Source organism: Bombus vosnesenskii, unplaced genomic scaffold (genome assembly GCF_011952255.1).
Source record: "Bombus vosnesenskii isolate JDL3184/JDL3185 unplaced genomic scaffold, Bvos_JDL3184-5_v1.1 scf7180000016274, whole genome shotgun sequence".
Classification (NCBI taxonomy): Eukaryota; Metazoa; Arthropoda; class Insecta; order Hymenoptera; family Apidae; genus Bombus; species Bombus vosnesenskii.
The window spans coordinates 1,307,953-1,326,090 of NW_022884343.1; the positions used below are offsets into that span (position 1 = coordinate 1,307,953).

At 32.7% G+C, this 18,138-nt stretch overlaps 2 protein-coding genes across 4 annotated transcripts; one reads left to right on the forward strand and one right to left on the reverse strand.

The window, feature by feature from the left end:
* The first annotated feature begins 381 nt into the window (after positions 1-381).
* Positions 382-8,312, forward strand: LOC117242510 (brain tumor protein-like). Of its 3 annotated transcripts, none has more exons than XR_004495277.1 (10): positions 382-2,133; positions 2,308-2,639; positions 2,722-2,926; positions 2,999-3,497; positions 3,613-3,780; positions 3,855-4,105; positions 4,176-4,533; positions 4,621-4,853; positions 4,995-5,690; positions 7,347-8,312. XR_004495277.1 is itself a non-coding variant. In XM_033509237.1 (10 exons), exons 2-10 carry the CDS (start codon positions 1,453-1,455, stop codon positions 5,097-5,099), a joined length of 2,832 nt encoding a protein of 943 aa, XP_033365128.1. In that variant the 5' UTR covers positions 382-1,268; positions 1,356-1,452; the 3' UTR covers positions 5,100-6,107. The 3 variants fall into 3 exon arrangements, 2 of the variants coding, with proteins under 2 accessions (XP_033365128.1, XP_033365129.1); XM_033509237.1 differs by lacking the exon at positions 7,347-8,312 and having other exon boundaries at positions 382-1,268; positions 1,356-2,133; positions 4,995-6,107; XM_033509238.1 differs by lacking the exon at positions 7,347-8,312 and having other exon boundaries at positions 382-791; positions 873-2,133; positions 4,995-6,107.
* A 7,140-nt stretch (positions 8,313-15,452) lies between these two features.
* On the reverse strand, positions 15,453-18,137 carry LOC117242512 (synembryn-A). Its single transcript, XM_033509239.1, has 9 exons — positions 17,773-18,137; positions 17,548-17,687; positions 17,205-17,314; positions 16,672-17,125; positions 16,355-16,601; positions 16,139-16,283; positions 15,920-16,070; positions 15,734-15,853; positions 15,453-15,653 (listed from the first exon to the last, which is right to left on the reverse strand). Exons 1-9 carry the CDS (start codon positions 17,848-17,850, stop codon positions 15,527-15,529), a joined length of 1,572 nt encoding a protein of 523 aa, XP_033365130.1. The 5' UTR covers positions 17,851-18,137; the 3' UTR covers positions 15,453-15,526.
* Between the last annotated feature and the right edge of the window lies 1 nt (position 18,138).

Below are 18,138 nucleotides of genomic sequence, written 5' to 3' on the forward strand. Positions count from 1 at the left end.
GCTTAATTTTAGTGAAAATCAAGTTTAAAAAATTGGTTAGTAATTTAGCTAATTATTGGTTAGGTACGTCATCAATCAGCAGATAAATAATGCGCAAATAGGCAAAAAATGTATAGAATAAAAGTTTTCTGTTTAGGGTCTCGTTTTTAAGAAAATAAAGTTTGGACTGGTACGGTAGATAAATTTTTTAATTTAATTTTCTATTTCTCTCTTCAATTTTTAATTTCAATTTTCTTGAAAACGAAGTATCTTATGCTTTTTTTATGCGGAATCGTTACCGATTATACCGAAAGTATATTTACAAAAATACAAATTTGCATGAATATTCGCAGTCTAATAATTCCTGAAGTATCCTGTATTGTTCTCATTGTAGATTGAAAAATTGGGTCAATAAGGACATTCAAAGTTTACAACGTCTCTAATTTTCGACATAGTCGCGTGATGTCGCCCGGTTTGCTGCATCGACGAAACTTGGGGAAGTTTCTAAGTCCCGCGTTACGGGTCTATAAGTGCACTCATCGTTATATTAATTGTTTGCAGGGCTCCTGCATTGGGGTCAACTCTTCTTGGTTCGAATGATTTATTCCTCCGCTCTACATATGAAAAAATCAGAAATATTCGCGGTTTGAGGCGTCGGATAACAATTGAAATTGAAACAATCGCCGTTTCGCTATCGTAAACGACTCAAAGGGGATTCGTGGATGATCGATAAAAATGTTTCTTAGTACATTCGATACGCAAGTCAAAACGTTGATCCTGTTCAAAACGAATATTTAATACGAATTCAGTTGGTAAGCATTCCGAGACCAGTGACGAAGAGAATAGTGTTACAAATGTAAATAGAAAGAAGAATAGATTCAAAGCTCTTGCAGAGAGAGGGAAGGAAAACGAATTAACCGCGTGTGTGTGTGTGTGACTACAGAAGTAAAACTTGGAGAGGAATTTTTTTTATCTCGATAGACACGAGGAAACGAGAAAGAGAGAGAGATAGAAGGAAAATAAAAAAAGACGAAAACGAAATATGTCAGAGCTTGAAATGCTGCATGACAAAAATTCGTTCGTCGTAACGAGCGTCTTGCGTTGATTTGATTTTTTCTCTTTCTCTTTTTTCCGTTCATTAGTGTGCGCCACAAGCATTATTTTTATACACACGGTAGTAGAAATCCCCGTTGGTGGTGGCCAACCGTGACTAGCAGTGTTTTGTTTCGTTGATTAAACGATCGATGCTACGATGTCTTGGCCCTCGTGTTTCACGATCTGAAAAAGGGGTTTGTGGCTTTTCTTTTTTTTCTTCTCGTAATTATTCGTCTCGTTCATTGGAACGATATGTTTAGTTAAATAACATTAAACGTTAGATCTCACGGTTACCCCGGCAAGACTGTCTGTAAGAAATAAAGAAACTATCCACAAAGGAGAAGATATTCGCAGACAAACAAGAAGTGATTTACAAAGATGGCATCGTCTATGGTGGCTGTTCCTTCTGGAACAGCTTCGGTTCCAGCTGGAACTGGTATCAGTCAAAACGAAGATGTGGAGAATGGGAATGTGTTTACTGAACGAAACATAAACACCGTTACCAGCTGCAGCGAAACCTCTAATCCTGGTGATGCCTTGGAAGAAATAAATTGTGGCTCAGGTGAATCAGGTGATCAGGAATGTGCTATTTGCATGAGCAAACTTTGTTCTCCACGAGTGCTCTCTTGTCTTCATGTGTTTTGTGAGGCTTGCCTGGATAAGCTTCTGATGGACGAGGCAGGTGACTCTAAAGTTAGCTCTGTCCTAATCTGCCCGCTCTGTCAACAAGAAACTTCCATTAGTTCTAAGGGTGCTGCGTCACTGACATGCGATTATGTTCTAACGAATATACTTGACATGTCTGCGATTGAGAACATGGCTGTACTCTGTACCTCGTGTAAAGCCAAAGAGAGTGCGGTTGCACGTTGCTCGGACTGTGCCAACTTCTTATGTCCGAATTGCAACACCGCACACCAGTTCATGCGTTGTTTTGAAAGTCACAAGGTCATGGCCTTTGAAGATTTAAAGCAATCCAACGAAGCTATACCAATACACAAACCTATTTTTTGCGAATATCATCCTGCTGAAAATATGAAATTTTACTGCTACACTTGCCAGGTAATTAGCATGCCTCCAAATTCTTTGATTTTGTGATAATTTATTGAGGACTGTAGAGTCCATACATAGTATGGATTATGAATAGACTTAAACCTCTTATTGTATTATTATTGGTAAGAGTACTGGTATAAGATCAAATATTATAAAACCCACTTTATTAATTGTTCAATTTAGGAACCTATATGCAACGAGTGTTTGCTTATTGAACACAAAACTCCAGAGCATCAGTATGAAAGACTAATGGATGCAGAACCACGTCAGAAAGAAGAATTAATAAAATTGATGAATGAGAGTAAAGCAAGAATAGCAGACTGTGACCAAGTATCTGCACAACTAGAAAATGCACTTAGTGAACTACAAGCACAACATGATCAAGCTAAAGATCTAATTGTAGAGACATTTCAGAGTTACAAGGCTGTTTTAGAGAAATGTCGAGACAATGCCCTGGTTGAGCTTGAAAAATTACATTCAGATAGGGAATTAGAAATAATGGACACGTTTCATAGGTTAGAGGAACATTCTTCACTTGGAACAAATATTGTCTATATCTTTAAAATGTATTTACTACATCATTGTTCATGTTTACAGCGTTGAAAAGACAGTGGAGAAGATAGAAGATGCTTGTCGTTTTACCTCCAGACTTCTTGAGCATGGTGATGCTGTGGAGATCCTCGCTCTTCGTCGTATCGTAGGAACACAGTTAATGAATTTAATAAAAAACACACCAAAGCCAAATGTTACGTTTTCTATTCAGTTTCAAACTGACTACAATCAGTTTGAAAAAGCATTGAAGGTTTGTTTATACTACATATGTTTAATTGTATCTGAATGAACAAACATACGTTAATGAAATATATAATTCTAGGAAGTCTTTGGTAAATTTCATACGGAAAGCACACCAGTAACAAAATCCACTCCAGAACCAATTACAACTATGTCAGGAGTTTCTGTGAACCAACAAGTTGTTCATACTTCAATGGGCTGTCCTCGTTCTATTAGTGCAAGGTCTCCCATTTCCCTTCCTACATCAATGCAATCCTCCTTCGAAGGTGACCCTTCATTTGTTATACCTCCAACATCCAGCCCTCAAAGTATTCCACCTCCACCACCTTCTGTATCTCTTCCTCCAGGTCCTATTCATGGGCTTACTAGTATTCAAGAATATAATCTACAGCAGTTAGCTAGTCTGGCGGAAAAAGTCGAAATGGTTGGAGACACGAACGTGGTTGGGCCGAGTTCGAATCCTAGTCCAACGCCGTCTTTCACTTTAGCAGATTTATTTGCCGGCGATCTGAGTTCTACCAGCCATGCAATCAATAATTTACAAGCTCTTGCAAAATTAGGAAACACACTTGGTAATCAAGGTATGGGGTCACTGATATGAATTATTGTGCGTGCGCGCGCGCGCGTGTGTGTGTGTGTGTGTGTATGGTGCGTCAAATGTAGTGTAATCATTTACTTCATTTTGTTTATTTCCAGATCTCGGCAATCCTACTATTAATGGTGGTAGTGGTTTAGTACTAGGGAGAGGTCCTTCGCCAGCCATTGTGGACACACCAAACTTGAGTCTAGCTGCTAACAGTCTTTTAAATGGAGGATTTCAATCATTATCTTCATCCACTTCCACCATACTTTCACAGGGTGCTGGTAAAATCTCTCTGGATTATTGTATATTTCAAATAAGTCAAAACGATTTGATTACATAACGATATTTCTTGCAGATGATTTAAGAGGAGACTCCATGCATAACATGCCTGTAGTAGTAGGAAATACAGTTGGCAATGTAACTGGTTCCGGTTCTGGAAATTATACTCATCCGCGTTCGAATAACACGAAATTAACTCCTATGCAAATTAGGTGTAAATTTGGACAGTTAGGTCCCAGTAAAGGTCAATTCAGCTCACCTCACGGATTTTGTTTAAGTGCTGATGAAGATATTATTGTTGCCGACACGAATAATCACAGAATTCAGGTACTTTTTTCAATATTTGACAATTAGTTTAAATTCTCTGCTCATATTAATAGTCGAAATCTATTTTTAGATATTTGATAAGACTGGCATATTCAAATTCCAATTTGGTGTTCCTGGTAAGGAAGAGGGCCAATTATGGTACCCTAGAAAGATCGCCGTGATGAAGAACAGTGGAAAATTTGTTGTTTGTGATCGAGGGAACGAACGATCGAGGATGCAGATATTTACAAAAAGTGGTCATTTTATCAAGAAAATAGCAATTCGTTACATCGATATTGTAGCTGGCCTAGCTGTGACTAGCGAAGGCCACATTTTGGCTGTTGATAGCGTATCACCAACGGTGTTTGTAATCAGCGATACAGGAGAGCTGTTAAACTGGTTCGATTGCAGTGAATATATGAGAGAACCAAGTGATATTGCAATTAGTGGTAAATAATTCCTTTCAAATTATGTTTGGCTATATTGTGTGTTTCAAGCTTTTGTAAACTATACATATAAATTTCTTTTGTTTTCAGGTAAAGAATATTTTGTTTGTGATTTTAAGGGACATTGTGTTGTGGTGTTTAACGAGGAGGGAAACTTTTTGCGTCGTATTGGCTGTGACAATGTAACAAACTTCCCAAATGGGATCGATATTAGCGATGCAGGAGATATATTAATAGGAGACTCGCATGGTAACCGTTTTCACGTGGCTGTTTTTTCAAGAGATGGTTCCTTGATTTCCGAGTTCGAATGTCCATACGTCAAGGTAAACGTCCCAAAATTAATCACACGTCCCATTAATTTTCTCTTTTCTGAACAGAGCAACCTTTAATTAATTGAGATTAATTAAAGGTTAGATTCTTTTCAAACGATTCGTATCAAACGATCACCTGACGGAATTTCACAGGTCTCTCGATGTTGTGGCTTGAAAATAACCTCAGAGGGGTATATTGTAACTCTGGCTAAAAATAATCACCACGTCCTCGTGTTGAACACTCTTTACATATCATGAAGCGAAGGGGCAGACCAAATAAGTATGTCGTAACTTTCTTCAGCGAGTGGAATTATCTTGGTGAATGTCGCTCTACTCTCAACGAAGAACAAATCGATTAATACGAAGAAACAAACGAAAGAAAGAAGAAAAATATCCAATATGCCCGTGACATTGAGTTCTTTGAGATTTGGGCCTATCCAAGCAATAGAATTACAAACGAGTGCAGCATGCAGCTTTAATAGTCTGTATAAAAGAAAAAAAAAAATGGAAAAACAAGTATAAGTGCGTCCCTGTTTTATGAAAGTAACAACGTTCGAAAGAAGAAATAAAAATAAAAAAAAAATTAGGTAAACGTACGTCTCCGACCAAAAAACAGTATAAATAGTAATTTAGCGAAGTTGCATTTGGTAAACTGCCAAGAAAAATTAACATGAAGAAGAAAAAGAAAGAAACACAGTTAGGCAAGGAGTAGCAGAGAGAGGAAATTGGAAGAAAGCCGAATTGGATCGCTTTGACCGGAAGTGGAGGAGGAGATGTGGAAGGAAGTTGCAGAACGGTAGCTTTCCGTCACAATCGGTCACATCATCTTCGACTTCGTCAGTATTTTAGGTATGTTTATAAATCAAATTATTCTAGTCTCTAACGAGCACTGTTTTACACACTGATTTTTCAATCCGTACTCGAAGCAACGTGTATTTTTAATCTGGAGGTATTACGAAAATGTGTGATAAAAGTGGCGACAAAGAATGAGTGGAAGGAAACGAGAAATTAATAAGACTTTTTCTTCCCTACGTTACTTCGAGATCTATTTGTAGATACACTAAGTTTCTAAGATTTCGTTAAGAATCGTTAAGTAATCTAATAAGCATGTTGAGATACGAAAAGGTTACGGTTATTAGAAGAAGTAAATAATAATACAAATTCCTGTGCTTAACGTTGCGGTGAAGACAAATGTTGCATGCTGCGACACATGGTAGTACTTCCTGCTCTTATCATATCATATCTCTATTTAAAACAAACAAAAAATGAAAAAAAAATAAAACTAACAGAAAACACATCCAGTACTCCTCGTTACGGCAGACACGAAGCTTAAACAAGAAAAAAGAGCAAAAACTGAAAAAAAAGGAATAATACGAGCTATGTTCCTGGTGATTCTTCTCCGTGCATTTGAAAATTAGTAGTTCAGAAAGAGAAAGAAAGAAAAGAGGAATTTTATGGGGCAATGTTAAAGTAGAGAGAGAGAGAGAGAGAGAGAGAGAGAAAGCATAGAATTACAGATACGTTGAAAATCAAACATATAATTGTCTTGCGAGACGAGGAATCGTACACGAATTACATTCGAGAAAATAAAAAATCGAAAATAATTATTCTAGACTTGCCACTGATAATAGATCCCGTTTTGTGCATTGTTAAAAGAAACAGAAAAAAAATATATAATAGGCGAGGCACGTAATGGTTACAATATTTACTCAGGATGCTTTATTATGGTCCACCATATAAATACAATATATATACATATATATGCGTGTGTGAATTATTGGTTCGTGGTGCTAGAGAATAATAATATATCCATACCATGTAAATGTATTTGTTACAAAAATTACAGAATCGTTCCGAGATTTAACAGTGCTGTGGAATGATCATGTAATATATTATACAAGGTTCATAAGTAAAAATTATACCACCGGTATCATAGGAATAATATCTTTATCTATGTATAAAAAGATTAAAAAAGGAAAAAAAATTGAAAAAACAACGTACAGTTTGCTAAACAACTTCTATTTATGTATATATAATTAAACATGATCCGTAAGAAAAAAAAGATGAAAATCCATGTAAAACACATACATATATATAGAAATACACATATTTTTTAGGGTTGTTTACATGATCAGCCTTAAGATTTAATTGAAACTATAAAACAAAAATATAAATGCAATGTGTATACAACATATATATATATATATATATGTATATATATATATACACATATATGTATATGTATATATATATATACATATATATATATATATATAAATATATATATATATACACATATATATGTATATATACGGATATATCTGGCAGATCGCTATATATTGTATTATAATTACCTACAATAACGATTGAATGTGAATAACTATCTTGCCATACCAAATGTTAGAAAGCACATCCATATATATATATATATTTCTACTTGGATAGCTTTGACAAATTTGTTTTTCGCATACAAATTGGCTATGCTAAATAGAATTGGTTTTAAAGGGATGAATGGCTAGTTAATGAGGAAAGTGGGAGGATATGTCTAAAACCTCAAGGAGAACAGTGCGAAATTGCAGAAACGCTATAATAGAGCTACTCAAAACAACAGAAAAAAAATAATAAATCTGCGCGTAACATTTGTAGTAAATTGCACGAAGCCTACGTACGTACACCTAAGCTAATAAGTCGTAATCATCTTTTATTATTAGAAGTTTTAATTTTATATATATTAAAGAAAAAAAAAAAGAAGTAATTCTGAAGTATTTAATAGTCATGGTTAGTAGAGTTATATAAATAATGCCTGTGATAATAGTATCGTCAGGATAAGTTGTGTCCTTACAGAGTCTTTGATGTCGTTGCAAGGTAAATATTATTAGAGGTACCGAAACGAAATGTTGTTAGCGAGACGCCTTGTGGAAGGTGTATTTCTGTTTAATGCACAATAACACCCGATACAAAGCCATCGAATGGTCTCTAATGATATGTATGAATTATATACACAATACACAATATGAATATAAGAAAAGAGAAGCAAAAAGATAATATTGAGAAAAAGTAAAGAGAAATATGTTGCAAACATTTTTGCCAGTCGTATTTGAAGACAAAGAAGAAGAAAATAAAAAATGGACTCATAGTGTAATGAATGGATGACCATTAATGAGAGGGTCTTTTACCTCACAAAATTATTATATTACGCTCACTTGAATATTTTAGTATATAGATTTACTCTATTTACATATTTTTATCTGTGGAAGACTACTTGGCTAATTTAGGCCACTGTTGAAATTCACCCCTTATTTGCCTTGATGTTTAAATTACAATAATAATATAAAAGGAAAAAAAAATGAAACGGGGATTACATGTTACGTAAATGGTAATTGTGATAGATTTTTTGATGATTTTTACAATCTCAAAAGTCTTATTATCCTAATATGTATAGAATTATAATAGTCACTCTCGACATAAAAACTACATAAAGAAAACTCTGCTTACATTGTTAAAGAAAAATAACTAATAATTATTAAATGACAAAAAAGTAATGAATATATCACCTTATTGTAAGCAGTTTATAAGAGACAAAAGATATATATACTATCAGTCTATTAAAGTAAACGTATTCAGATATGTTCTACGTATTATACTTTTATCTGATCTAATGTTTTTATCGCTATAAAAAAATATATATATATATATATAAATAAAAACAGTTTCCAAGGCCTTTTTAGATGCCACCTAAATATACTTCTTCGACACGATTTCGGTTTTTGTAATGGTTCTTTGTGTTCGTTTACGATGACGTGCTATCTATGTGCAGCTTAAAAGAAACACAAAAAAGCAAGAGAGGGGAAAGAGAGAAAAAAGAAATTGAAATTCATAAAGAAGGTGTCCATTGTTTTTACGATTCGTATCTATGATATGTTTATAACAATGAGGAACAAATTTAATTAATTTAACGAAGGATTAAAAAATTTTTAATACGGTAGTAGAGACTCATAACTATTGATTCCATCATTCCTATGTATTTATTGACGAAGGAAACATTTATTTCGTAAGTATAATTTGGCGATTTAAAAGTGACGCGTGATTTCAAATTCCCATTCGAACAAATTCTTGCGTTTATAGTGCAAATATTTGGTTTTATATTTCGACATTGATTAATGATCGGTCTATTAATCGACAATGTGTACAAGAATGAGCTGCTGCAGTTGTAAGAATGTGTACGAAAGAGAAAAATATATACATCTGACAAAAGCCGTTGTTTGTCAGCCGTAAAAGATGATGAAAAACAGGAAAATTGTGTCGCATAGTCAAAACCAAAAAAAGCGGAGGGTATGCTACGAACAAGGAAAAAAGATACGAAAAATTAAATATATAAAATATGTTCCTGATTTTGAAGATCGCATCACATTTAAGTGATACAATAAAAATAAGATTACACTTGCGAGTTTTTTGCGGATATCGCGTCGGGGGGCACTTATATATATATAATATATATATATACACAGGTAATAATATATGATATATACATATACACATTAACGATAGGATTTAAAATGAAAAAAAAAAAAGGTTGCGTCATTAACTGAATTCTAGCCTACGGTTAATCATAGTCTTCCTAGAGTTGTGGAAAAAAACAGAAAGAAAAAGAAAGGTTTTATCTTTATGCGATTACCGAGTTTTTTCTATCTAAGATCCATGGCTATCCTGGAAGTCGAACCGTGATCTTTTACTATAGCCATAAAGGAGCGTAATAAAATAAAGAAAGTTATTACCCTCACAGTGTTTATGCTGATGAGAATTGGCGGTCGAATTGATCTGCTTGTGAGAGACATTTTATCGAACATGACTTAAAAGTGTAACTATAAAATATTAACTTTAAAAAAGGAAACGGATGGAACGGAGATGTTATAAGTGAAGGGAGAAATAGGAGAAATCGTACATGCATAGGTACATACATATATTTTTTTCCTTCGAACGTTATTATTCGTCGTGTATTTGTACAAAGATCTAAATATAGCGGACATAGGAATTAGAGGAAACAGAAGTTCACAAAGGTTTAGGAACCGTATCTTTGTTAAATTATTCATGTGGAATAAGTGCGTTTTCCTTGTTGCTCTTTTTTCCTCTTTATTTTTTCTTCCTTTTAAAGTGGCATTTTTTTTCTTCGCTTTACTCATTTCTTGTAGGTCGTTTTTAAGTAATGTTAAACAACTATTTTTTTATCTTCGTCGAGGCATTAATGTGTGTTCTTGTGTCGGTTGTTTAAAGGAAAAGAGGGCATATTTATATGTATATATTGTCGTGTTGATTTTTTCCACATTGTTAAAATGTTGGATGCGTGCATTTTACCATTTCACACATGACGGACCTATTGTAAAACGGGGACACCACTTTCAGTTTTCCATTTTTTTTTCTATTATTAATTAATATATGGCATCTCATGTGGGGTTTTTCTTTCTGTTCTTTTTCCTTTCCCACACCCATAACTTTGATGTTTTATATCATTATTATTATTACAACTATTAATAATATTATGAATACTACTACTACTATTACTACCACCACCACTACTACTGCTATTATTATTATTACTATTATTTTATTATTATTACTATTATTATTACTATTATTATTATTATTATTATTATTGCAATTTTTTTATTTTTGTTTCCTTTTCCTTTTCTTGACTTTTTTCGATCATTGTTACCACCTTGACCCGCGATTTTCGTTTTTTTTTTTTTTAAATTAACAAATTCCTTTTTATGTGTATTATTTTCCTTTTTCTTCTTTTTAATCATTCAAATCTATATTCTTTTTTTTTTTTTTTTGTTTTCTTCCTCTCTCCAATACTCAAGCCGAAATGACGAAAGACATAAAAGATTTCCTTCGTCTCGTTACCTCTCGACCCGCCAGTTTTCGACAACTTATCTTTAATTTCTATTTTTCATCTTTTTTTTTTTTTAATTCAAATAAGTGCGCGAACGCTCTTGAGCAGCTCTTATTACTATTATTGCTATTATACTTATTATTGCTAATATTATTATATTGCGACCATTATTATTATTTTTTAATAGTAGCATTAATTTAAATGTAGTTAATCGTTAAGACTTTACATTTTTTTTTCTTTTTATTTTTTGTGTTTTGCTTTTTCAAGTTGAAAAAAGACGATGTGTAGATCTCAAGACAAACGCCGAGGAAAGTTTCTCAATTTACAGAACGGCCATTATTTTCATACCACTTCCTCTCTCCCCATTCCGCCTTCGTTAAATAATCATTTTTAATCTTTTATTAGTTGGCTCGATTCGAGAGGAAACGAGATATCGATTGTTCTTCATCCGACAAAAGAAATTGGGAGGCCCTCGGTTTGAATTTCTCGCCAGTTCAGGCCGCACAGTTTCCGCCGATCTTCTTTTTTAATTTTTATCCTTCGTTTTTTTAAATCCTCCGCAGACTTTTACTATTCGCTACGCGTAGTGAAATTCTTTAGTGCCAAAAGAAAGACTAAAATGAAAATAAAATAATAAAAAAAAAAAGGTAAAAGAAAAGTAACAAAACGAAGTTTAAAAAAAGCGAACGACAGACTGCATAATTTAACGAACGGAACGAAGAGGAATAGAAGCACTTCGATCGCGATCATTTTCTCTTTTTTTTTATGTTTTATTTGTCATTCATATTTATTTAATGATTTCTTCAAGTTGAGTTCCATTTATATTATAAACATTAATAAGTGAAAAAGAAAAAATAAGAATACATGGGGTATCAGTGGTTCTAGAGTTATAAGGAAAAAAAAAGAAAATATGAAGAAAGGAGCAAAAAAGAAGGAAAGAAAGAAAAGAAGAAATTATTATATATATATATAATATATCTATATATATACACACACAACAATTATAAAAATAAAAAAAATGAGGAAAGACAGAAATATTAAACGATTATAAAAAAAAATCCTTGCTTAGTCAGTTAAAGTACAAATGTTTAAATGTATTCTATGATTAGGTAATAAGTATAAAAACGAGAGAGGAGGCGTGCGTGTGCAAGCGTGAAAGGGATGAGAGAAAGAGAGGGAGAGCAAAACGCGCGTAGTTGCGTATAAACTTGGTTTCATTCCTTACTAAGCCTCTGATATAGCTTTATTTATATTTGCATTAGTTACTTGACGTTTAATAATACTTAAAATGACAGGACGGGCTGATAGAGGGCGAAGTAAAAAGAAAGAAATGTGACTTCTTTTTTTTCTTTTCTTCGTTTCTTCCTACTCATTAACATATGATATATATATATATATAATATATATGATATCATATATATATTATATATATCCACACACCTAATATGTATACAAAACCCTCGTTTTACTTTGATATTAATTTTAACGAGACACGCGTTCCTTTTTTTTTTTTCTTTTTTTTTTCGGAGATGTTTTCTTTGACATATCAAATTGACCACAAATGGACACATAAAGAAACCGTTGCATTCCATCGGCGTAGGTACACGCCCTTCGATGTTTCCCGTGATCTCTCTCTGTGTGTTTTTTCACTTTTCCAACGACAAAAACTTGGAACCTCCGCTTTTCCAACAAAAGTACACTTCAATTTTGAGGTGGCAGCTAGTTTTAGACTGGAAGACAGGTTTAAAAACGTCCTCAATGCAAAATAGAGAAACAGTTCTTCTATGAATAAATCCTGTTACATTCATTAGCAACAAAAATTATATCTGAATGGATGATTCTTGGCTTAGTGTCTGGCTCGGCGTTCCTTGACAACTGGATTTCTGTGATTTTATCATTTGAATGCCTCCTTGAGCCAGCAGTCACAAAAATCTTGAAGGGAACCGAAGCAAATAAGTAATAAAAGGTAAAGATTTCAAGTGATACTGTTTTAAGCAATAGGTAGGAAATGACAGAAGAGACATGCAGCTTATCCCACGTGCAATGTTGCAATAACATGTTATTTATAGTTTGTAATTTATTTGTAAGCTGTATCGTTAAAGAAGGTGGTAAGTAATATTTGATAGTTGGCGAGGGAAACGAATTTTATTCTAATTTCTCTTCGTACATTGTTTCAGATTTAGATAAGAAAATTTTCAGGGAATTTGCTTATTTCATATAATATAAGGGATTTCTTCTTATCTTTTGCCTTCATCTTGGTCTTTTGTAATTGTGTTTCTTCAAATTTGTTCATTAGTCGCCAAATCTTGTACCTGGGAATGGCATCTCCAGAAACATTCTAGTCATAAAGGGTTCAAAAGAGGTCCAGCTTCGAGCTTTTAATTCAAACTAATGGATTATTAGGACTTGTTAGTCTTCCTTGTTATCATGGAAGACATTGTGAAAGGACTTGCTTATTCCAGAAAGATTGACAAATCTTTAAATCCAGATCTGTTTTGGATCTGAACTGTTTACGAGCTTCTATGGACAATTTCACAATAAAAATGTCTTCAAAGAGAATGAAACAAATCAAAACTTGTTCTACATAGGGAGGGTCAGGGTGTCATAAATAAGCTGATAAAACAAAGGGAACAGTAATGTGTGAGAAAAGAACGCCGAGCCATATACTCCTGTATACTGGAATTAAGTAAAGAAACAATGTCTTTGAGGATAGAATTTAATGTAGCACAATATCCAAATAGATATTGGGCATATGGTTTACACCATACAACAGGAACAGAAAAGCAAACAAAGAGTATAGAAATATAAGAAAGAAATAGTAAGTGAAGCGAAGAGTTGATAACAGACAGAGAAAAAAGAAATTCACGCGGTTTGCTATACGTAAACCATGTTTTCCTGAGACCTCCATTGGTATTTTTTATTAGATGAGACTTTTGACGGAAATGGGAAAAAAAGAAAGATGTTCCGACATGTTGCGTAAATACTTCAAAACTGTAAACTGTATAAAAGGATAGTACAAGACAAGGGAGAAGTGGTAAAAATGCAATATGGAGAAAGCGTGTATTCCAAATATATTTTTTATATATGCTAATGGGATGCCAAGGAGCATGGTGACGTTGTAAACGTTGAAAAAAAATCAATACTGTATTAATTAGCGCGAGAGTTACACGTACGGTTATATGTAAGAAGAAAGAAAAAGGGAGAAATGCACATGCATATATCGACCGTGTAATCGAATTGTCAGTTCCCCCCGAAACTACTCAGCCTTTAGATTAAAAAAAAAAATATATATATATCTATATCTATATATATATATATATATATTTATAACCGCGAATTTTCGTTTTCAAAGTATTTCAATATTTATATAAATATATATATACATATATATAAATATATATACATATATATTATATATACACATATACGTACATATTAAAATACATAGATATATATGTATATTCGTTTCTCTATTAAGTCCTTTGAATGAGAAAGAAAAAAGAAAAAAAAGAGCGATATCTTTGATGATTCTAATTTTAATTCCTCATCGTGCCCAACCATCAACTCCTACCGAATTTCCCCAAAGTTTGTTAAAAACCTAGTCTTATATAGTATACACACATACACCACATATAAGTGTTACGATATATATATGTGTGTATATTATGCACAGTATGCATATGTACGCATGTATATATGTGTATATAAAGAAAATGGAGAAATGCGAAGTCTCTCCTTTCATTTCAACGGGGATTTCCGCTTGATTATTATATTAATTATTACTACTACTATTATTATTAATATTATTATTATTATTATTAATGTTTTTCTCTCTTCCTTTTTTTCCTTTTTTCTTCTCTACGTCGGTACCTACTAAATTTTTAGTTTCATTTTTATATGGAATATTCAAATTTATGGTATTATACGTATACACTTCTATATACACTTTTACAAACAATAATAAAATGGAAAAAAAATAAAATGAAAAGTAAAATATTTTAATCTACGTATTACATTAATATTATTGTATTTAAAGATATGTGGAAAACAGTTGCTACTTATATATTTGTCAAATGTACACGCGCGCGATATAATCTTTGGAAAGGTATCCTCTGCGGGACGGGCAGAACTTGGGAGGAAGGAGGAACAGATTGTTGCTCTGAATATATTTTTCAGAGTTCTTTTACAATGATATTCTGCATAATCATTGCGCCAAGACGCCATTTTGTTCGTTTTGAAATCTCGTAAGTGAGAAGTATTTAAAAAAAAATATAAGACTCTATTCTCTCGCCATTTACCTTTGTCAATTCGCCCAACTTCGTTACGCCCCGCGCGGATCTCGTTTCCAAGCAAAAGAGAAAAAGAGTTACTCAAATATGTAGGAAACATACGTTCTTGTCTGCGTATAGGCTTACTAAATGCAATAATAAATATATTGTGATGCTCACGAAAGCACATAACATAATTTACCAAAATTGTAATGTTTAAAATATTTCATGTGATTTTGGAAACTGTTATATTTTTTATTTCCTGCCAATTGTTTAATTTGTAATGTTGTTCTTTGTTCTTTTTCAATAAAGTAAGCAAACCAACTTTAATATCGTTCTCTTTATATTTCTACGACCTTCAATTTAAAGATACGACTATTTCACCTCCATTGGATTTTCCGAATTATGAAGAACTCGGCTGACAACGAAGCAGGGTACGAAAGTAAAAGAACATTTTGTACATACATGTTTTTATTTCATGTCTGTTCTTTCATATAGTTTTATATATAAGAAGTATTTCTCAGCATTCAATCAGAATCAGAATCCTGATGGGCATATTGTTGTTTTGGCAGTTTCTCTTGCAATTCCAAAACGTGTTCGATCGGCTTTGGTTTTCCGTCTTCTCCAATCCTACAAGGTTGCATCACACCTTCCCTAAAATAATCAAATATATCATAAACATCGTACCAAAAACAAATTGATTGTTATATTCATAAATGAATAACAGTACAAACCTCGTTAACTTATCAACAAGACCAAGAAGCTGCAATGCTTCATACTCTTTCTGTTCCTCTGACATTCCTTCCAAAGGATTAGGTTTTGGATGTTCAAAGCAACCAGTCACAGGATTGATCCTTTGTAAGTACAGATTTTATTAAAATCGTAACACAAACTTATTATGATCTTAAGCTTAAACTTACTGTTCCTTATGTTTCAAGTATTCCTCAGTTTCACTGTCTTCTGATTCAGAAGAATAGTAATTTGGCTTTTTTTTATTTGATCCTAATAATCCTTTATTTGCAAACATACCAGCAGCATTCCCATATCCAGTATACTTTACCATGCGAACAACTAAAAATGACAGGAATATATTATTAACTAAATATATATTATAGTTTATTAAATATTTGTAGCCTTACCATTCTCTTTACACAGTATAAACAAGAACTCTGCAACAAGATCTCGTACCTCTACTACAGGAGAAGTTAATAATTTACACAGTTTAGCCCTTAGAGTAGTTCCTTCTTCTGGGCGATGCATTACGTCCCTTAAGGGAGGTAAGATCTGCAAAAAAACCAATAACTAATGCAATAACCTTAAATATCTTGGAACATCTAAATGGAAGAGAGTTCTACCTGTAACCTAGCATATTTTCTAATCAATCTCTCAGCTTTAACCATTCTGATAAAAGTAGTAACAATTGGACTGAGATTTCCTATTAAATCGGTTTTGTAATTTAGTCTTTTGTCTAGAAATTTTAATAAAACATATACTGCACTCATGTCCATATTTTGATATATTTGTTTGTGTTTCTCTTTACTAGGAGGTATCATTACTGAATAACAGTAATATGGTATTACAGTTAATAGATTTGCGATGTTGCTGGAATATAAAAATAGTATAACAACATAAGATAATATACATATATGGCAATGTAAAAAGTAATAAATACCTCTGAAGATCATCTTCTTTCTTACATTCAGATAACAATAGTTTCCTCAAAATTAAAACTAAACTCTTATTCTTCTCTTCTTCTGCCATATCATCTGAATTTATATACAAATTAAATAATGCTTTTAAAATTTCACACAGTAATGTTGCATTATCTTCCTTGATATCATGTGATTTATCTTGTTCATATTGATTGCTTATATTTTCCAACATTTTTATCAGACACTCATCTCCATTTAATTCTGTTTTGACAACATGTCTGGTGGTAGCATTTAGGGCAGTAATCAGGAATACAATTCTGGTATCGAATAATGTTACTTCGTATGGAATGTGGTCATTGTATTTTTTCATACGTTCAATTAGGCATTGCAAACAAAGTGTTTTTGGTAATATTTCCTGTACCTTTGCACTGTTGAATATTAAATTACATAGTAGTTTGAGAGCTTCGACAGTAACTGCAAAATAAATAAATAAAATAATTCCAAATATTTGATATTTATCTGAACACTTTGCGATTAAATGTAATGTGCTTACCATTGGTATAAATATGTTCTTTTGCACCTGTGTCCTTTAGAGCTGCATTATTTAATATAATACCTAGTCTTTCGCCTGTGATTAATTCGTATAGCTTTGTTTTGTCTCTGCTACGTTAATGGAGAAAAACAATAGAATTACTTAATAATAATAGCAAAAGCTATAGGTCTACATTTAAAGCAATAACACAAAGTGGCTGTCATAAAAGTTCTAATGTTTTGCTAAAAATAAAAATGTGTTTATTCAATAAAGTTTTTTTATATATACCCCGCACACATAAAACAACATATCCAATAACATATTGTATCTCATACAAGCCCACACAGCTATGTTATAGTATTACCTAAGTATCCGTAAAGTAGATAAACAATTATGATGAAGTGATGACTGTGAATTATCTGAGAGACAATGAAACAATTTTTCCCACAGCTTTTCTCGTAACTTATCGTGGTTTAGTTCTTCGAATACAGTCCTGCTTCCATACTAAAATAATATAAAAATAAATATCAAACAAAAACAATTTATGTTATTAACTCTTCACAAAAATCTTTGAGACATTTAAACATACATTTTCCTCAAAGATGGCTATATCTTTTGAAAATTCGTCGCTTGTATCTGAAATTATTCGTTGCACTAATGCCTCCATGTTACTATCCGCATAGTATATTTGTCAAATTCAAAAGAAATTATATCGTATAAGAATGACGTTCCAGACGATTTTTAAACGTCTAAGCGACGTTTTATACACGGATCGAGGTCACTGTATTAAAGTAACCTAACTTGAGCGCCATCTCTATGAAACTAGGCACTCAAAAAGAACATTTCAAAATCTCAGAATTCAGATCAATCTTAAATTTCCCAAGGAGAGCTACAATCTTCTCATTTCTAAGTATTTCAATTAAGGAAACAAAGTGGATTCAAATTTTATTCATAT

Coding starts and splice junctions, on each gene's coding strand:
- LOC117242512 (XM_033509239.1), bottom strand. CDS start 17,850: ATGGAGGCATTAGTGCAACGAATAATTTCAGATACAAGCGACGAATTT. Junction 17,126..17,204: donor AGAACATATTTATACCAATG/GTAAGCACATTA, acceptor TTTATTTTGCAG/TTACTGTCGAAGCTCTCAAA. Junction 16,071..16,138: donor TATACTGTGTAAAGAGAATG/GTAAGGCTACAA, acceptor TGTCATTTTTAG/TTGTTCGCATGGTAAAGTAT.
- LOC117242510 (XM_033509237.1), top strand. CDS start 1,453: ATGGCATCGTCTATGGTGGCTGTTCCTTCTGGAACAGCTTCGGTTCCA. Junction 3,781..3,854: donor CATACTTTCACAGGGTGCTG/GTAAAATCTCTC, acceptor TATTTCTTGCAG/ATGATTTAAGAGGAGACTCC. Junction 4,854..4,994: donor TCGAATGTCCATACGTCAAG/GTAAACGTCCCA, acceptor GGAATTTCACAG/GTCTCTCGATGTTGTGGCTT.